The sequence below is a fragment of the Taurulus bubalis genome, assembly GCF_910589615.1.
Source record: "Taurulus bubalis genome assembly, chromosome: 18".
In the NCBI taxonomy this organism is placed as follows: Eukaryota; Metazoa; Chordata; class Actinopteri; order Perciformes; family Cottidae; genus Taurulus; species Taurulus bubalis.
In genome coordinates this window covers 17736840-17758805 of record NC_136606.1, presented here as the reverse complement: position 1 = coordinate 17758805, position 21966 = coordinate 17736840, and the positions used below count along the sequence as shown (strand labels likewise).

The following is a 21966-nucleotide window of genomic DNA, read 5'->3' as shown; positions in this document are numbered from 1 at the left end:
GTCACTGATACAGTGCGTGTCTCTGAATGAAGTTCCACCCCTAACACCTTGTGTTATCTTTTCCAGGACTCACGGCTTGCTGGTGAAGCGTCTGGAGCGCGGGGGGAAAGCCGAGCAGGAGCGTCTCTTCCAGGAGAACGACTGCATTGTCAAAATTAATCAGGGAGACATTCGCCACCTGCGCTTCGAACAGTAAGCTCTAAAGTTGACCCTCTACGGTTGTATTGTGCTCGAACCGCTCCGATCATTTCAGTCGGCCCACGTCTTTGTCAGCTTCTCTGAATGCCGCGCTGATTTGTAGTGTCTTCCACTGCTTTTCCAAAGCTGAATCACTTCACACGGAGACGCCAAGTGCTGGAGCGTAAATAGTGTTGCTGTTGATACGCGGGGCATAAACTTCAGGGAGACGTGACACCTACACAGCTGCACAATAAAACTGAAATATTACCGACTTTGTTGGCCTTCCTGTAATAGGTCTCAGTGACCTGCAGTCCTTCACCACCCCCGTGATCCCAAACCACCTACACTCCGCCATCGATTCATCGCTCCCCTTCATTTCCTAAAGTGGAATGAAGATATAAACCTGTGACTTTGCCACCCATTTACCCAAAGACACCCTTCTCCCTCACACACACACACACACACACATACACACACACATATGCCTGACACATGCACAGCTACACTGAGCTATAACGTCTTATCTTATCTATACTGTGTGTGTGTGTGTGTGTGTGTGTGTGTGTGTGTGTGTGTGTGTGTGTGTGTGTGTGTGTGTGTGTCAGGCTGAGAAATAGATTGCTTCTCCTCCAGGCTGCCTTTTGAAGGCAGTGTGCAGGGGATCTGCTCGGCTCTCTCCCTTATCATCCACTCCTCCACAGCAAGAAATAGCCTGGATTCCTGCTAACGAAGGCCCAGCCACAGTCGTACCGGTCTGGACACAGTCATCTAAAAACCTCTGGGCTTAAAGCCACCCTGCTGGGTAGTCGACAGAAACCAAGTTTGGGATTAAAGTCAGAGACTAGACATTAATTTGTGATGAACTCCAGACTATCACGGTTACCTTACCGCATTATGTTAATGTGTTCATCCGAGCGTGCGCAAAGCCACTACCTTTTTTTTTTCTTCTTCTTCTTTCTTTTTCCAAACGATGCTATTGTCATTAGTAAACATCCCAGTCTCCTTCCAAAGCCTCCTCTACTGTGAAAGAGGCTTACAAACCAAATCCACTAGGGACTGATGTTTTTTGTAGCGTTCCGCACTCTCCCCCCACCTCCCCTGCCAAACACCGGCTCCTCGCCGGCATCCAAAATGCTTATGATGTTTGTGATTCTGCAGGAAAATGAGGCGAAGGAGCAAAACTTTCCCTAACCCCCCCCCTTTGATTGTGTCGCCGCACAGAGCGACAATTTAAAGTGATAGTCTAATCTCCTTGGATTGTTTTGCATGGGTAAATATTTTGAGGCGCTTTAATCTAACTGAATGTAATGACGCATTGATGGGGTAATTTATTATTCAATCAGGCTCGCGTGGAGGCTGATTACTGGAGTGATGGCACTGTATATGTGCAGGTGGGAACATTTGCACGCAAACACACACGTACACACACACACACGCACTCTTGCTCACTCAGTCATCAGTCCTGAGTGTGCACACGTGAGTGATTTCTCGTAAATTACCATAAGAATAAAAGATGGGAGAAGCCAAATCCCGCCGCCTCGCCTCTCGGATGAAGTGCTGTCTGCTGTGGCAGAAGCAGCTTAGCGGCTGTCGTTTGGATAGCATCCGCGTGGTGTTACTGGCGCGGTAATGGGGGGCCTGGAAGCAGGAGCTGGGATCGTTGGGATCCAGAATCCCAGCGCGTCTCTGGCCCCCTTATGCTGCAGCATGGCCCGCCCCCGGCCCGGGCCTATCTATATGCTAAGTGCCACCGGCAAACCTGACTAAACAATCCTTGCGTCTGGGAATCATGTTGAGCCTCTTGTCTTGGCTTATTTGCCACAACAACACAAAAAAGAAGCCGCGTGAGACCGAGTGTGTGTTTTGGCTATTTTCTTCTTATTTTGTGCGCAAAGAGTGAAGTGTGTGTGTGTCTGCTTACTTTGGAACCTCATTGTCTGGAAAGCTTCCTTGATGCATGATTCATCATCTCTGCTGTGCTTGTTGAGTCCACTCATGTCCACACACAAACACACAGACTGCCATACTGTAGAGAGACTTAGATACCTCTTTACATTATCTTTCATGGCCTAGCATAGAATATATACTGCTTCATCACTGACTCACCATTCTTATCTCACTCCTGCCTTGATGCTGGTAATTATAGATAATGTAATTTCCATCCTCCGCTGCTATGTGGTGAGCCGCCCTGCGATTAGCCGCGCCAACCTCGACTCTCGCTATCGCCTCATAATATAGCACCGCCTAGCCTTCCTTATCCTTCGATATCCGTCAAGCTATGATAGCATAATTGTACTTGTATCTCTTATCGTGTTGAAGCTGCTTCATTTTTTTTTCTCTGCATCACCTCCAGAGCCCAGAACATCTTCAAGCAGGCCATGCGCGGCCCGGTCATCCTCTTCCACGTGGTCCCCGCAGCCATGAAGAGGCAGTACGAGCTGCTGGCGGCCCAGACCGAGCTCAGCCCGCCGCAGCTCAACAGGGTCCGCTTCAGCCAAGTCTCCCTGCAGTCGGGGGATCGGTCCAGCCTGGTCGGGGGGCCGGGGCCCAGATCTGCACCGCAACCAGGCGTCAACCACGAGTAGGTTTCACGCGTTACCACGTGTGTTCCTATCCAGCATGGTGCCGTTGGGTCCATGTTAGCACGACTAGTAGTGTTGGATCTCAGTTACGTGTTTGTAAGACTGCAACTACCGTTGTGCATTTTTAGCCTCATGGCCTGAGCATAGCTGGATCTGTTAGCTTTAGCAACGTTAGCACGTAGCTGGCTCATGCAGTGTCTTGAGCATAGTCAGTGTTGGATCTTCCTTACATGTCGGTGTGTAATCAATACTTTCTTTCAGTGAACTCATACTGACTAGTATTAACCCTTCAGGGTCTCAGGCCTTTTTCTCGATTTGACATCATTTCTTAAATTCACCTTTTAAAGGCACTTGCATATGAGATATATACCCATGTGTTACATCTAAAATTGCAGAACAATCTCAGCTCTCTATATAATTAGGCACAATTGTCATAAGGCACAAGTGTAAAGTGATAATATGGCCCTAAAGCGGAAAAATGTAAGTTTGATTTTTTTTTTTTATTCTTCATATCTCTTGTGAAAACATACCTTTACTCATGTGGACGAAACATTTTGGTGATGGAAATTGGTTTACAAACTCACAGAGCTAGAGAGCTAGATGAACGCGACACACACACACACACACACACACACACACACACACACACACACACACACACACACACACACACATGATAAGGCTCAGCAATCTCAAGTTCCCAGTGAAGGCAATTCTGTTTTAATTACGCCGGTCAATGACTTTTCCTTCGCATGTTCACTGCGGATCCATCAATGTTTAAAAGCTACTATAAAATGCCGGAGGGCAGTTTAATATTAATTTCTACCTGAGGACTCAAAGTCCATGTCGCTGATCATCTTGTTAAAAGAGCATTTTATCTGCCTGTGGTTACTCTTCATCTCTGTAATGTCTTTGGCCTGATTCCAGGAAGCTGAACATGTGCGTGTTTGTCAAGTAGGGCTTTGTCTACATGTGTATCGTCTTAATGTTAATCATATAAATGCATGAATGCTCTCTACATTCTCTGTTTGCTACATTGAGTTAATATGTACATCATTATGTTGATGATGATGTGTATATGCAGGAGCACAAAGGTTTGCACCCTGTCCTCCAAATACATTTCTCCTTTTCTCTTTTCAAGGCAACGGTTCTCTTTCACACATTTGCCCGAGGGAGATCTTGTAGATCGGAAAGTTGCTTTGAAAAGAGAACAATAAACTATTTATTCAGAGCTTCACAGTGTGTAGACCTTCTTAGTCTTAGTACAAAAAACAAGTTTGACATTGACAAGAGACAGAAGAGGCAGAATTCAGTCAGAACTTTCACCAAATAAAATCTCACAGGCAATTTGTCAGCCAATAAATTCTATTAAGAAAAATGTATATACCGAGCAGGCAGTTTCAGGCCGACATGTCTGTTGTCCTAAGCTGCTGTTACCATTATTATCTCCAATAGAGACACAGAAGTCCCTGTGATAGTTGTTTAAATTATCAAGAAAAGTCTGCAACCAATTGCATTAATTCAAGCCACAGTTTCAACACCTTCTAGGCCTCGAAAGTATTCAAGGTATTTTTCACTCCAGCGTCTCACACAACTGATACTGTCATTGTAATCTATGCAGCTCTGTTGAACACTTCCTGCTGTGACTCTGCTATCAGCTCACTGGCTCTCCTGCTACCGACATGAGAAGGCTCCGTTGTAATGATCATTATACGTATACTAGGAATAATAATTATACGTACATACTGTTCAAACATGCAGATGTCTTACCTAGGCGTGCAAATGAATAGAGGAAAAAATGTCTAATGTGTAGAGGAAACAAGATGAGTCGTGAGTCATCAGCCTGTGACGGTATAAAACAGGCAATAAAATGTGTTTTCAAACATTTTAAATCACTGCAATCATGAGAGGTCCTTGAGCATACAGTCATAAATGAGCACACATATTAAGGGGATGGGTCCTGCAATAATGCAAGATTAGCTTTGGATAAACAGACAGTCAGACACACACACACACACACGCCCACAAGCGACGAATACATGCTCTTCTGGTGGAGATAAAATTAAAGTTTTGCTATAATATCGTGATAGAATGTGTTTTTTTTCTTGTTTGGGTTGCTGTTGAAATGTTCACCTACTTGTTGGTAAAACACAAATCAAACCTAGAACTCTGTCTTGCTCTCCAGCCACCAGGGCCCCGTGGCAGGAAGCACCCCCGAGCCGAGCCGGCGGTACACCACCTTGCCCCACAACCTGGTCTCCAGGACCCCTTCGGCCACCTCGCCCTCCCTGCAGCGCAGGATCAGCACCAACCTGTCCGTCAGCTCCTACGTAAAGAACAAAGGACGCAGGTTCAACATCCAGCTGAAGAAAGGTACGGACCAGCAGACAAACGAGCGCACGGTTATAAAGTGAAAATCCTTCAAATGCGCTACAAGGCTAAAGCTACTGTTCTGCACCATCCAGACAACAATATGTTCCTGGAGGAGCCAATTTGTTGAGCCAGTGGCGTCATGCGTCACTGTGATTGACACAGCTGTTTCAGAGCGAGGAGATCAGTGATGGGACTGGCTGAGAATGGATTTATTATTCAACCTCAGCCAGCCCTCATTTTCCAGGGCCCAGAAGGAACTGACGCTGGTTTGACTTTGCTCGCAACCAGTCAAGTCAGTCACTTAATTCACACATTACATCCAGTCTCTCATCAGAGAGTTGTAGAAGCGCTCAGTGTAACAGATAATGTTACAGCATGAAAGTGTGCAGGCTTCTCTGGGTCTCTATAAACCAGATCAAGCAGCGTTCTGCATTTAATTACACTCCGAGGTCCAGGGGTTCATTTAAAGTCAGACAGGGTTCGACAACCAGAATGCAGTTTTACTTATTTTTAATTGTTCTGATAGTGTGGAGGATGAGGTGGAGTTGAGGCGTCTCACAGCCTGAGGAAAGAAAGTATTTCCACAAACAGACAATTTGACTATTTTTGATCATTAAGTAGCTGACGTGACAACCGTAAAGTAGTTCATCCTGCGAGGGGAGAGCAGATGCAATGACACCTGCCTTCTCTCTTTCTCCGTCTGCCTCAATCCCCCACGTTCCACTCTGTCACCACTTTACTCCTCACCGAGACAAAGGAGGCCGCCTCGTCGTCCGCATGCATCACAGTAAACAAAAGGGCGAGCGAGAGAGACAACGTTCAGCCCTCCAGGGAATATTTTGGCCTTTTTTAAATGAGCAGAGTTTGTGGTTTGATGCACTCAGGAAATATTAAGATTTCACAATCAGTCTGCTTGCAGCTGAGGTTGGTTTGTGGACGTGGACAGGCCTTTGATCTCAGCCAACCACTGTGGTGGGCTTACTGCCAGGCTTCATCTCTTTTTCATCACTTCTCTATCTTCATATGAATTGTAAAAGGAACCAGTGCTGAGGTGACTCTCTCTCTCTCTCTCTCGCTCTCTCTCTCTTTGCTCTTTCTTTTTTCTTCTGTGGGAGGGAGCAGATGTTAAGTCGACCGCTGCCACCGAGGCCTCAGCGGCGAGCTGCAGGGAATAATGCAGCAAGTGAGGGCAGCTCGGGGGGAAATGCTTTAATATGTTTGCCGAAGGTCCCAGAGCGCTGCCAGCACAGTTTCAGAGTTGTATCCAATGTGAGGCTGGAGTGCAAGTTCAATATTTTTTGGGTTTAAAATGCGCTGAAGTTCTTCTGTGGCTGTGGCCATGCTGGTGGCGCCCCAGCAGCTCCAGAGACCGATGCCAGTAGTTTAGTTTCTTTCCACTCGCCACTTCATGTTCCAATTCAACACACGTCATGACTCTCAAAAGTACGCTCAAGTGACGGAAATGGTCTCTGAGATTATTGCTCGTGATTTAAACGGCGCTTACCGGAATAGATTGTAACCTGCGAGATGAATTATTGTCCATGCTCTGTTGAATTGGAAACTCAACTGAGCACTTAAAATCCGGCCGAGTCGAGGGGAAGCGTGACCCCTGGAATCCATTTTGACGGTTCCGTTTGATTACCATCAGACTTCACCGCTACTAATGTACTTTTCGTAAAGGCTTCAGCAGTTTTGTTGTTGACTTGTTGTAATTGTTGCCAGTCGGCCCTAAGTGGGCCTGAGTTCCGAGTGGCAGAAGCAGATCTTGCTTGGCAAATTAACAAGAGTGCCCTAATCAAATACTGCAGCCCAAAAAGGACATGCGCACCCCATTAAGTCATTCTAATGTGCCTCAGCCTCTCCTCATGTTTGCTGTTTAATTGGCTTATTGGAGCCAGGATTCCAACTAATCCAGAAAGGATACAATTACTTTTATCCCAGTCTCCTATTACCCAAAATAAAGACGTCAGTGGTTAATTACTGCAGGCCTATTAGAGATGCATTCTCCTAATTACCTGATTGGAGGTCCTTAATGATCTTACAATGGGCAGGAGTTCTGATTCATTAGGCTGTGGGAACCAGAAGAGGGGAAAGGCATGGGGGGAGGGGGGGGGGGGGGGGGGGTCACAGTGGAAAGAGGAAGAAAGACAGGGATGTAGAGGTGAAAAGAGCACCATAATAGATCTGAATCCATCGCATTCAATTCAGTTTATTTTATATAGCCCAACATCACAAATACAAGTTTGCCTCAGAGGGCTTTACAATCTGTACACATAACATCCCTGTCCCGGGACCTCCCATCGGTTAAGGAAAAAATAAAGACAGTAAAAACCGTTTCACAAGGAAAAAAGGGAAGAAACCTGAGGGAGAGCAACAGAGGAGGATCCCTCTCCCCGGGTATAGCTAGAGTAGTACTGGGCACGGAGTGATGACCAATGCAGCCTTGTTTAGAAATCTGTGAAGTCACATGCTCACCTGTTTGCTCAGGAATACGATCAGTCTTCTCTCAAGTTTAGCACTGATTGCCGTGGCAAACTAAAAGTGTATCTTTCATGAAGACAAACTCTGCAGATTCAACGTTCAACATAAACGGCGGCAGCGGTTTCTGTCTGCTTAGCTACCGCGTAGCACGTCGTTATCCTCAACAGCGGAACTTTTTCACCTTCATGAGCAACCTCTTCCATCACCTCCCCTCCAAGTTTGCCTGTGTGCAGAAGCCACGAGAAAGTTGCCATCTCCCTCCTTTGTGCTTCTTGTTCATCAACGCCGTCACTGTCAGCGAGGCGACCGAGAGTTCGACAGACTTCTAAAGAGACGCGGCGGGAAAAGTAGGTCATGACGAACCACAGAGGCGCTGACAGCTCGGTGAAACGAGCTGCGACTTTGACATGAATACTAATCACTGTTGTTAGCATCAGAGAAGCCTCGGCTGAGGTGGAACGCGTCTTTCCCCATTCGACTGCTGGAAACGCCGCCGGCTAGGCTATGCATGGTGGGATGTACCTCTCTGAACGCCGTTCCTAATGACTCAGCTAATAGTATTATGTAGCAGGGTTATTGGGGCTTTTTGAATATTTTATCAAAGAATACCCTGACAAACACAATTTATGTGCCTTTACCGTGTTCCCTGGCTGACATTTGAAACCCTTTTTTTCCGCTTTTATTTGACAAATCCAGGTCTGGTCAGCAGAAAAGGTCAGGCCTGAGAGCCTCTTATTTATCCGTTATTGTATTTGCCTACTTCCTCCCGACCGGCGATTCATATTCATTAAATGCACCGTAAAGGTCAGCCTTAAAACCTCAAGCAACAGCTGCTATCTTAAGTGTTTTCTCAGCTTACCGCTCACTGCACTTGAAAAAGGAATGTAGCACAGCCTCAATGGAACATCAGTAAGAATTATTCCTCTTTTGATGAACTATTGATGAGCACATGATGAGCACTGCTTTCCACATTATGCAAACATTGAACCATCTATAGTGTTGCCCTGAACCAGACAGGATTTGAACGACGCTGCCTCCTAACCTGCATGTTTTTTTTTGGGTTAAAACATCTGGCAACATGGTGGATGGATGATTGAGAAAACAGCATTTTTGTTGTGCTATTTACGTGTAGTGCACTTCATTTTTAAGAGGGTATTGAACAGCATGTTGATACTCATAAGCATTCACTTTCCTCTGCTTATTCTGGTCCCTAACCGCTCTTTAATCCGACCGTAGCGCACAACAGTGGTTTTAAAGTCCACATGCGCTTATCATAAACACTCAATTTTGGTTCATAGCATTGACAGTATATTTAGATTCTGGGGACATGCTTTCATTTTTACTTCTTAAAAAAAACTGTGATACACGCCCTGATGGCAACGATGGCAGCGCGTCTGTTGGTATTAACTACAGGACGCGCAGAACGTGGTGGAAACCCATAATTGGATCCCAGCATGGCGGTTTCTCATGTTGCAGCGGCTTGTAATGAAAAGGATCTTTCAGAAATGGTTTCAAGAGTCGGGCCAGTTTCTAAGAGTCACTGTAAAAGCATTTGATAGTTTGGCACAGCATTTTGAGGTCTCTTTTATTACAAATAAGCATAATGAGTCAATCATACGCATAAAATGCATTTGACATTTCACATCTTATTGTATCATTTCCATAGCCACATTGACACGTTGACTTTTATGAAGTCACATGGAGGTGCTGGAGCACTTTATCAAACATAAACACATGCATATTATTTACTTCCCCCTCTTCAGAGAGATAGAGCTTCCTCGAGGCTGTAAATCAGTAATATCACTGTTACATAACTGTGAGAGCACACAGGCTGCCCATCACTCAGCTTTACTGCCCAGCTTCATGCTCTCCTGCTGGCAAAATGCACCTATTGAAAGAAAACTGTAAAATACCACATGATATGTCTCACCAAATGTGTTTCTTCTCCATGACTCCCAGGTCCAGAGGGTCTCGGCTTCAGCATCACATCCAGAGACGTACCCATCAGTGGCAGTGCTCCCATTTATGTCAAAAACATCCTTCCTCGAGGGGCCGCCATCCAAGATGGCCGATTGAAAGCTGGAGACCGGCTGCTGGAGGTGGGGGCGCCACTTTCTAGCTTTCCTAACCCCCAACCATCCTCCAGTGTTCACACGCAATCTCACAGCGTGTGCTCTGTGAGATTGTGCGCCATTTCAGAGACTAATTGCTCTTTCGCTGATATGGTTTTGTTCTGAAATTAAATCTTACAGAGCTTTTGTTGAAATGAGTCAAACGCACAGTGTTCCCTCCGGCTATAACACTTCAGCTCCAGCTTTTGAATTGCTGAAGAGATGTGGTTAGTTGGAAAAATATTTTGATTATACTTCAATCAGACTGACGTGAAAATCAGCAATGGCTCACTTTAGGGGGAAATAACCCATGTTTAAAACCAGTTCCAACCGGCTCAGTGGGTAATCTGGATAACGGTTATGTAGACATCTCCCTCCGTTAGAGTCGTGGAGCTCTTTGATTATAGCGTTGCCACTGAGTGTGTGTGCATTTATTTTGGTTTTCTATGTGTGTGCTTACCGGAGCATTCATGATCCGTGTGTATGTGCAGGTCAGTGGAGTGGATCTGGACGGCAAGAGCCAGGAGGAGGCGGTGGCCCTGCTCCGCGCCACGCCCATGGGCGGGGCCGTGAACCTGCTGGTGATGCGCCCGGAGGACTCGCTGCTGCCCAGAGAAGTGGTCAGTAGAAAACCAGCGCCTCACACTACAGCTGTTCTTTACTACTGCTGACCCACTCAGAAATGAGAGTGACACATTAGCAGGAGGAACTCCTACACTTGAGGAAAACTGGGATTATTTTAATCAAAATAAATCACTATGAGAATGGAAGAATTACATAGATGGTAATTGTTTTTGGTGTATATTGCAATATTTATTCTTCACAGGGAATTAACCAGACACCCATAGTCAATTTGGTCCAGCGTGTCCCAGCTGAGCTCATAGAACTCACTCCAGGAAAATGATGAAGATCAATACATGTGTCCCATCCAGAGCAGCTGGGCTATGGATTAGTCATGGTGGCTGCACAGATGTGCCTTTAACTGCTCCTTCAGCCCATCACCTTCTCTGCTTGTCTATCCTTCCATGCTGCTGTGTCTACTATGTATTGTTATCACAGTATTGTTTTAGTTAAAAGAGGTGGACAGCTGCTCCTCTCTGAAGCATGTATGCCCACACAGTACATCCCCTTAACATCAATAGGATTATAAATGACAAGTGATCATTTCAAACCGTGGCTCGGAAGTCCATATGCACCTAAATATCCACCAGCTGATAATCACATGAACACACACACTCCCTAAGTGTCAGGGTGGACACAACCAACACACACACACACACACACACAGTGTTCTAAATGTGACCCACGGATACATACAGCTATGGGCACAAACAGATGTTTATATAATTGCACACTTTTCTTCATAGAAACACACACAGGCGTATGGTTCATGTGCACGAGCAGACACAATCACAGCTTTTAGGATGTGCAGACACATCACGCGCACACACACACACACACACACACACACACACACACACACACACACACACACACAAGTAACGGACATGCACGCACTGCTCGTACACACACTGCCGCGCTCAGACACACGGCCTACACGCAGGGTGACTTTGGCTGTCGTGCAACAGATGGCGAGGCCGCTGCCCTCGTCCAGCCTGCGCTCACTCGCCCTGACAGCGGGCCCCGGCGTCACAGCACCTTGGCAGTCCAGGGGCCCCCGGTGCCAACCTCACTCCTTACCCGTAAATACTCAGCCCGGCACCCCGACTGTTAACCCCTCCATAGGATCTGTTCTACCTGCAGAGTGACGGCCCTCTGAGACACATTTCCCTCTGCTAATGGGCCGTTGCTCCAGTGAGGAATGCTCCACTCTAATCGGGCCGAGCTTCTTTCATTTTAACATTCGTGAAGTGGCAAATGGGCTCATATTTCAATACTACTGGTATTGAATTAGGACAGTGCTTCTCAAACCTTTTCGTTTGAGAACCACTGGTTTAGTTCAAAATTCAGACCATTTTGTTCGAATTTTGTTGGCACAACAATATTCTAACAAAATGGTCCATGTTGAATTTTTGTTGAAGTAGCGACTTTTTGTGACTTTTTGTGGAAAAAAAAATTACTAATATTTGGCAAACAAATTGCCTTTTGTTGCTGCAAATAACCGGTTTTGCGATCACAACAATAACGTTCAACTTGTGTCAAACAAAACTAATTGAATTGGGTCAAATGCAGAGAATAATTTCCCCACTCTGGGGTTAATAAAGGTATATAAAATAAATATTTATAAAAAAATATATAAAAAAAAAAGAAGAAAGAAATTCTTCCGCGCCCCACGTGTAATACTTCCGCGCCCCACTAGAGGGTCGCACCCCACAGTTTGAGAACCACTGAATTAGAAGAAACTTGCAGAATGAATGAAGGCAACTTAATGACAGTATACATGATCTTATTGGCTGCACCAGGCTGCCTCTGGCCTCTGGCCTCTTGCCTCTGGCCTCTGGCCTCTTGCCTCTTGCCTCTGGCCTCTGGCCTCTTGCCTCTTGCCTCTTGCCTCTTGCCTCTGGCCTCTTGCCTCTTGCCTCTGGCCTCTTGCCTCTGGCCTCTGGCCTCTTGCCTCTTGCCTCTTGCCTCTTGCCTCTGGCCTCTGGCCTCTGGCCTCTTGCCTCTGGCCTCTTGCCTCTGGCCTCTGGCTTCTGGCCTCTGGCCTCTGGCCTCTGGCCTCTTGCCTCTGGCCTCTTGCCTCTTGCCTCTTGCCTCTGGCCTCTGGCCTCTGGCCTCTGGCCTCTTGCCTCTGGCCTCTGGCCTCTTGCCTCTTGCCTCTGGCCTCTGGCCTCTTGCCTCTTGTCTGCGGCCTCGATGCTACAAAATGCACGGCGCCCCCCGAGCTGTCGACTCATCAGAGGCGCGTGAGAGAGTCGGACGGCTACGCTCCTCTTAGCTCCTCAGGCATGACTCGATTAGAAAAAAAAGCCCATCATGGAAACACTGTCTAACAATCTCTCTCTGTTTTTGTCTTGGTTCTCTTTGGAGACTTCTACTGTACGTGCTTTGGGAAAACGGCTGCTTAATATTTCATCGCTTTCATCGGCGGCTTATCATTTTGCTACTCTCTCTCTTAATGTTCCTTCTCTTTTTTTCTCCTTTTTTTTGGGTCGTCCTCTCACTTTCACATTTCCCCGCAGTGCTTTCACAAATCCCAATAATCCCTACAAGTATGTTCATAAAAATCAGATAAGGAGGCCAAGGCTTTGGCGGTGACAGTTATTGCAAATAAAGCATGGAGGAAAAGCATGACTGATAATTGCCTCCTCTGTCACACACTCTGGATTGGCGCATGTGTGTGTGTGCATATATGTATATATATATATAGTTTAGTGCCACACATAAACACACATGTATAGACGATCGCTTTTCTGCTGTCATTTATGTAATTCCCTCAATGACAACGCGATGATGTTTTAAATTGTCGCGTGAGTGACGTGACAGAGAACTGCAGGCATCTGTCAACGTATAGCCTTCCACACACACACACACACACACACACACACACACACACACACACACACACACACACACACGGTGGCAGGAGATCCAGCCGTATAGAAGAATTTTTTTTGTGTCTAGTTGACATTTGCCGGCTGATGTTTTATGTCACTGTCAAAAAAAATCCCTCCACGTCTCCTTTTGTTTAGATGTTTTATTGTATGCCAGGCTCGCCGCACGCCGCCCCCGGAGGAATTAGTTTACCCTCCCAGCATGTTTGCCCAGTCTTTAATTACCGCGGTCGGGTATATTTTGACACACTTTCAGTAGCAGCAGCTCTCGATAGCTTTCAATAAACATGTACTCGCTGCAGAGGGAAAAGGTTAAATGGCAATAGAGCAGAGCGGGGTGGGGGTTGTCTACGTGTCTGCCTCCGTCTGTCTAGCTACCTTTCCCTTTCCTCTACGAGAAGATCAGGAGACATTTTCAGACACATCCAGTGGGTTGTATCAGAAAAAGTAGAGCAGCTTTAACCTTTTCCCAATCACTAATAAGCCTGCCCTTTCATACCTCTTAAACCTTTACCATCCACGAGAATACAGTCATTCATTATATTCCTCATTGAAGGGATTTTGTTTGGTCTCTCCGGTTCTGCCGTGTTCAACAAGTTGTGGTTCTACGGGACGAACCCTTTGAGCCTCAGGTCACAAGGCAGAGGAGGCGAGAGGCGAGCAGAGACATAGATCAGCTCACACGTCAAGACACGTGTAAGCTGATCTATGTCTGCGTGAAAAGAGTCGCTTTGTACTGTGTCATTCCTTCATTTGACAGCTGTGGGAGTTCCAATCAGCGATCTTTAGGCGTCAAAGGGATCGCTGCCCCCTACGGGTTTGGAGGTTGATTCATCACTTGTATCATAAGAGGGGGATGTTATGAGGAGGGAGAAAGACGTACCTTGGTGAAAACTCAGAATGAGTGACTCAGTGCTTTGTGATCTTTAGATAACTTTGTGAATGATCTCTCAGTGTGTGTGTGTGTGTGTGTGTGTGTGTGTGTGTCTTCACGTCTTTGTAATCTTATTAGAGGGAAAAGGAACCGGTGAAAGACTTCATCCGACACAAAGGGCTTAGGGACTGGGGTTCGACAGACGAGGGTCATTTAAATGGGAAATGATCAAAAAGAAATGATCAATTTAAATATTAATGCGTTGTAGTTAGTTGGGAGTAATTCTCAAAGTAAGCTCTCCCCTTCTCCCTTCGCATTATCCCTGACCTGGTGACATGACCACAGCAAGGCTCGACGGTAAAGATGGATTACAGAGCCACACACACACACACACACACACATATTCCCACATGGAGGCAAGCAGGGCACATTTATTTACATTTAAACACGCACACATACAGCACACACTTCCCACGCATAGCCGCTGGATGTTATTTATTGTTGGCATTTATCTCCCAGCGTGCAGCACTGTTTGTGCTCACGGACGCTCCGAGCGACGCCGAGGCCCTCAGACCACATCGGCCAGCGTAGTGGGGATTTTTGAATTTTTTATAGCTTCCCTTTTTTTCTGCCAAGTCGAATGTCACGCCTCACAAGCAACGACAGCGGTCAGGAAACGAGGAACCGTTTCCTGCCTCCTCTCAAAGATGTCCATCCACACCTAAAAGTGATGGAGCCGCACATCACTTCATCCTGTTGTGGTGCCATTTCATTTAGAGCAGACACGGCAAAGCAAAGGCAGAGGACCCTAATCTGTGACCGGCAGTTTCTTACACAAACAATGACTTGCAGGAAATATAGTGCTGGCCTGCCGCTGGCAAACCATTTTAACTCCTTCTAAACCCTGCGCTAGGTGTAAGTGAATCAGCCCGCTGGGGATGCTGCTGCATCGGCATTACTCTCAACTCCTCGTATCACACACACACACACACACGCATGCACTCAGTCATCCCCCTAAACTTATTTGAAATGACACCACAAATGCTAACCCACTCCGTGTAAAAAGCTGACACACAATATGGGCTCGATAGCGTTGTCCATGCGTGCCTTTACATCACCCCGTGACCCGAAGATGAGCAGCATTTTTTTTATTTCCAATGGGACCGTGGACCGTGGAGAACAAATGGGCTTGTGAAGCTGCTGTTGTAACACTGAGGACCACATAAGAGCAATTAAACAGTACATTAAAATCCCCTCTTTACGATCATATCACACTTGTCACTGATCCATTAGTAGCTATATCTGCCAAGCAATGAGAATCTTAATTGCACAATTAATTCCAGCCCCTGATTGATGTGACCGCCAGATTTATGGCCCGTGCGGATGCCGGGGTACGCGGCAGAAATAAATGCGTGACAGTGTTGCTGACAATTATAGCAGACTAATGGGATGTTTCATAAGTGCCAACCCTGGTGGCCTGGTTTAAAGCCCTCGCCGCCATGTTTTTACCAGCGGACTGTAACTGAGATATTCAGGAGCCCTCCATCTGCAGCTCAGTTGCTTTTACTGGAATCCTATTTATGAGTCTCTGAAATCATTATATATAGTAGGAATAAAAGCACCGGTTCCCTGACATGGATCAGACATCCAAACAGGCTCACCATTGTTTTTTCTCTTCTACGTCCAAGGCCGTCATCGTCAGCGTCGCTCTGTGCAATTATTCACAGCAGATGATATCTCTCTTCCTCTTTCTTTAGCATTCCTCTAACAGTGTTACACAGCTGGCTTTTGTTGTGGCGCCCGCACTACAGCGAGGTTTCCATCCCTCTATTAAAGTTGGAAGACAAAAGCAGACTTTACGAAGCCGCATTGATTTCCTCGCCGCCGAGATCCATTTACCGAGTCGGTAGAGGGGGAAATGAATTGACACAAGGCAAACAGGAGACGATCCCCTGCTTCTGGAGGAAACTCAATGATACACAGATCTGTAGAGTTCACCCCGCCTCATCCCTTCATTTACTCCTCAACATAGTATTCATCTTTGTCCTTCCTCCCGTCGAGGACAGTTTAGTTAAATGGTGTACGGGTAGAAAACGGACAAAGCGGAGAACAAAGGAGCCCATATTTGATGCTATCATTATTTTGTGGCACTGGATGCATCTTTCACGTCACAAAAGCAGTTGTTTCAGGAACAGTTCATTATGCACATACACAGAATGTGTCTTGAGTACAGAGGTGGTCATGGATCCATTTGCTTTGTTTAAATAATATAGAAATAACTTACTGTATTCAAAACATTCAGATGAACCTTTTAACTTCCGTTTGAGTCTGGGCTCCCATCTCTTTTTACTCTTAAACACGAAGCAGAGTCATTAACCTTTGAAGAGCGCAGCATCCACGTGGTGATGAAGCTGTGGGTGATGGAACAGTGCAGCATCTACAGCCAATGCCATAACTTGTCATCGTCGATGTTCATATAATTGGATGTCCATTAGTGTAGTGCTCCTTCACAATAAGAAAGATGTCATTTGTTTCCAACTTTTGCCAAAAAAGTGCTGAAAACGGACTCTTTTAAAGAGTGTTTTTATATAGCAGCAGGTTACTCAGCCAGATATTTTTACCTCAGTGAAACTTGGCAAACAGCTCGCGGGGATGAGTCATTTCTTACTGGTAGAGCTGATAATTTAAGGGGCTGTCACCGTTTTGCAGATATTCACACATCTTCGATAATGAAATCCCAGTCTTACTCGATATGATATAATTTAAAAACAGACAGAATATAAGTAAGAGCAATCAGCAAATTGCACCGCTGTTACAAATGACTGGACATGCCTGGAGCCTACTTTGTAAATCTTTGCAAAAAAATAAAAAATACATTCGGAACTCAGGTGACGTGAAATTACAGAAATTGCTCTGAAGACCTTTTGGAAGGAGCCGCGTTCGGCTGCTTGCAACCTGCAATCAGCGAGAGCATCGGTGAATTATAGCTAACAAAACAAGTTTCATAATTTTCTCCTCGCTCCAACAATTTGGCAGCAGCGGATGCATCTTAGAGGTCCCTTCCTCCTCAACCTCACGGCTTAAAATGTCTCTGTAATGACAGGGCTCAGTAATCCCCGACGTGTTGCCATGGCGCCAAAAAGCTCTTGCGCATCTCCAAAAAGCATCCTCTTGGACACTTCATCCAAAATGCCTTACGCCCAGGTACTTTCCCTCTCTCTCTGCTCTCTCCTTGCTTATTGTTTATCACTTGCACCTCCTATTCCAACGAATGCCGATGAGTCCTTCCTACATTATTAATCCAGCTCCTATAGAAAGGTTCTCTGATCGGGAGTGCAGAGTTCAGGAACACGCTCGGGCCGTAATTAAAGTTAATGCTGCCGAGCGCGGGTCGAAGACAATGCCAGCCCGGTTAACGATTTCCGAGCGTGTCTCGTCGGCGCCACCTGTTTTCATTTAGCACTTTTCAGCAGCTGTTCCCATAATTACGCTTGCTGTCAGCGCAGAGAACGGGAGGGGCGCACGGCGGCATTGTGCGACGCCGATAAACAAGGTAGTTAAAGGCCACTTATGGCGACACAGTCGCTCTCCCGAAGGGGGGTTCGGCGTCTGTTTCCAGAACACGTAATGGCTCCAAGTGTGCGTGTGCAGTTGGACATAGCAAAGCGCTTTTTATCCGCCATTAGCTTGAAATGAGAGGCATCTGCTTCATGATGTGTGCGTCTATACTGTGGTTCCGCTGCAACGGCTTTGCAAACATCCCCAACTGCCAAGTACACTTAGAGATTCACTTTTTTTTTTTTTTTTTTACGTTGTCTTTGATTAGACGTAATCACTTCCTAAATGGCCCACAGTAACATCCAGTGTCACGCCAACCCTGAGTATGAGGAGGCCGTGCTGCAGTTTGCAGTGATGGACAGATCTGGCCTCAGATGCCCTCATAGAAACAGACTTTGTTCTGCTAATGAGCCAAATGAGCCTTCTCCGTAGGAAATCCCCAAAGGCTTAACAGTCCCAGTTTGTCACAATGGGTTTGATTGCCCAGTGAAGAACATGTCATGTTGGTTCACAAACACTTAAGACCTGCCACTGCCAGCGCTGCACTTCATGCCCTTTTTAAAAGCATCCCCTCATTGTACCTGAATTAAATTTGTTTTTAGGCTTACAGGTATTTAATATTCGTCCCCCTTTGTCGGAAAATGTTGCGAGGAGAAACGGCGCCAACAGGAATTTGTGTTACAATACTTATCACGCATGCACCACTTTTGCAATTACACCCATGGCTGATTTCTTTTAGCCCTTTTAAATTCATTTCCAATGACCTTTATGTCGCCAAATTGGGCCAAGTGTGGAGAGAAGTTTCCAGCGGTGTTAATTGTTTTAGGCAGTGATGTGCGGAGAACTCCGAGTTATGTGTGAATACATGTAATTGTGATTCATTTGCACTCTCTGTTCCTCTCTGCCGTTGCATCTCACTCGTGCTTTTCCCGCCGCTTGGCGTCTCTGACACGTGCGCACACATCCAGCACACCTTTCCTTTTAGCATGTGACAAGTTAAGTGAGCCAGAAACCAAACCAAAAAAAAAGGCCCATTAAGCAGGTAGGGCTCTTTTGTTGGACTTTTGTTGCTTGGGTCTCTGCTCCAATGCTGACCCATCCCCCCTGCCAGGACAATAGACTGTAATGAATGGGTGCTTCCCTGTGGCAGTGTTAATTAATAAAGGATTTAATCGTGTAATGGACTGTCACCGCATGGCTGTGTCAGAGAGAGAGAGAGAGAGCAAAAATAAAACGATAAGGGCTTCTTTTGTGATGAGTTGGCCAAGTGGGGAGTCAGCTTGAGCTACTCGCATACAATTACAACCACGAGAACAACTGCACTCAGGTACCGATGGGTCGTACCTGAGTGCAGCTCCTTTAATGCACCAGGCAACATTGCATATTTGCAGCCAGCCATGGCGTCTTTCGGTCATGTCGTGACTTTGAGAAAAAACGTAAAACACACACGATGCATCGTCAACCGCACACTCCTTATGCCGCGGTCACACCAAAAGAGTTGCGACATATTCGCTCGAGTAGATTACACGTTAAGTTAATGCACAGACGCGAATGGTTGCGAAAAATTAGCTTTTTCGCCGGGCGGCGCGATAGAGGCGAAACGGCGTTGCGAATATTCTCTTTTTCGTTTTTTCGCTGTAGTTGCGAAAGCCAATCAGAGTTGAGAAGCTTCGCCCGGCATCACCGCCGTCCTGCTGGTCCGCCTGAAGGAGCGATGGAGTCAGAGCTGTGTGCGACTACGGATAATATCATGAACCCAGACACGGGGGCGTTTGATGTTCCCTGAAGCCCTGCCCCCTTTCCGCAGCAAATGGTTACGAAAAAGCGAAAAACGAATTAACCACATAAAGTCGAGCGAGTAAACTCAGGCCAAAAAGCATTGCGAAAATTCGCTACTCTTTTGGTGTGAACCCGGCATTAGACGTCTTCCTGTCAAACAGGGAACGCCACTCGATAATATGATGTGGTTTGACCAGGACCACTGACACAGGAAGGTGCACGGACGACTGGCAGCTGTGTTGCAGTTGGAGCACGTCTAAACACGGCTTCCTAAACACGGCTTCCTAAACACGGCTTCCTAAACACGGCTTCCTAAACACGGCTTCCTAAACACGGCTTCCCAGTGCGTACCTGAAGACGAGCCGCGTACATATTGGCCCACACACACACACACGTGTGTAAACAGGAAGATGCCGACATGGAGATTTAAATTTGACCCACATGTGTAATCACTCCAGCCAAAACAACCCCTGTGTGTCTAACATTACCCATAAACCCAAACTAACGGTTCTCATGGCAAGTCAACAATATTTCAGTCAAGCAGCTGTTTTAACTTTGATTTCATACCATAGATGTAATCAGATCATGTATAAAGCATAATGATATTATTCAAACTCACCAGATGCACCAGTTGGCACATTTGTGTCCTTCCTTGTTGGCAAGTACATTGATTATATAGTTAGCGAATTTGATTGATGAAAGTTGTACAAAACTACGATACAATCTGAATGTGATAGAGAATATAATTGACTGAACACAGAGTGTAGCCCCATACGCTGATGGCCTGTGCATACAGGGAGGCTGATGCCTGCTTCTGATGCTTTTCATGGCACTTTGGGCCCTTGCCCTCTCTTGCTCTCCCTGTCTGGTGACGTTCTGGAAATGCAAACTAATGGAAAATAAAACGAGCTGTGCTTGCAAATCTAAGCAGTTATACGACAACATATATATTTGAAAAATACTTTGTGCTCAACCTGTTTTCCAGCCACCATTCCCTGCAGCGTGGACGAATGGACATCAAGGAAAGTGTGCATGTGATGCTCTTCCCTTCTTAACGTCAGATGTAGACGTAGGCAACTTATTTGCTTCCTGACTACATCCCATCATAGGGGTTTCACTATCAGAGGGGACGCATCTGAATGTGATTCTGTAGTTTGAGCTGGAAACCTCACGCGGGACAATATGATCTATATATAGATATATATATATATCTATATATAAAAGTGTGCGAGGCCAAGTGTCTTCCAGCGAGTAGGGGTGCAGGTGTTGGAGACATTCAGCCATCATCAGTGTGTGCAGAGAATTTTGGATTTTTCACTCCATGTTAGCAGAAGGTTCCCTGACAGAGACCTTGAGTGAAAAAAACACTTAGATTTAAGAGAAACATGTTGTGCCCGAAATGGTGTACTTCATAATTTGAGATGGTGGTTGGCAACCTTTTCCAGGTGCTTTTAAAAAAAAAAGTAAGCATGCAATCATTTCATTGTTTTTCCATCAGCTCATCCTTTTTATCAGCCACTTTTGTTCTCTCCGTCCCAGGTGCATAGCCGGGGACATGAGCTTGAAACAGTGAGGTGACTTTCTTTCTTCTCCTGTTCAGAGGCAGTTGAAGCCGGCCTGAGCTCAATCGGTGCAACGAGGCCTGTCAAGCCGCCTGACAAACTCATTCTTGGCTAGCGGCGCTTGTTCCTGTCTGATGAAAATGTTACACTGCTCTCTCATTCTCAGCCTCGGCCCGCTATTCCCGGAACACAGCTCTGAGTGGGTGGTTATTCTGTCATCATTTTGGAGGAGAGGGCGCACACACACACACACACACACACATAGCGGCTCAGCCTGTGTGTCCAATGTTCATCTGCTGGGCTAAAAGCCTCTCCAGGGACATAACTCACAGCCATTATTTATTAACTGTATTTTGATAAAACATCTTCATTAAAGATAAAGACTGACCCTGCCGATGACGCACAAGGCCATTCATCCACAAGCGTTCTTTTCCGAATGGAAATTGCATGTTGGCTGTGTTGCTTTGGAAACCACTGATCACATTCCACCAGTTGAGTTAAGCTTGCTTCAATATAACCGCTGTCTTAAGAAGCTGGAAGCAGAATGTTGTTGTATTATATTCACACCCTCTCAGTCCCCTATCCGATTCATCCCGCCCCTCGGAGGGGAAGCGAAGGGTCACTTCCCGACGAGAGCCGCTGATTTCTGCCATGGAAAGGGGGAGGTGTTGAGAATGCACCGCGATCAAAATGGATTCCCAGCGTGGGTCCGGTCGCGGACAAAGCCCGGTCGCCGTGTCGTTCAGACAGGTGTACTGCCGTTCTGCAAACAGGAGAAGAAAAGCGGAGAGAAAAGAAAAGAAGGGGGCAGATAGGAGGGCCGTCTGGAGAATAGGGGCTCAGTCAGAGGGTGTTGAAAAGAGCCTCCACCTGAACGCACCGCTGCGTCCTAATAACTACTCGGCCTCCGAAAAACGAAGAGAAAAAAAAACACCTTATGCTCTGTCTCTC

At 46.2% G+C, this 21966-nt stretch overlaps 1 protein-coding gene across 1 annotated transcript in view; it reads left to right on the top strand.

Moving 5' to 3' along the window:
- LOC306750590 (partitioning defective 3 homolog) overlaps positions 1–21966 on the top strand; it is a gene marked incomplete at both ends in the record, with an annotated part of 310757 nt that overhangs the window by 145954 nt on the left and 142837 nt on the right. Inside the window, 5 exons of the mRNA XM_079234040.1 lie at positions 67–192; positions 2534–2761; positions 4948–5135; positions 9576–9715; positions 10219–10347. Coding sequence (XP_079090166.1) covers positions 67–192; positions 2534–2761; positions 4948–5135; positions 9576–9715; positions 10219–10347 — 811 coding nt within the window. The remainder of the gene's footprint in view (positions 1–66; positions 193–2533; positions 2762–4947; positions 5136–9575; positions 9716–10218; positions 10348–21966) is intronic.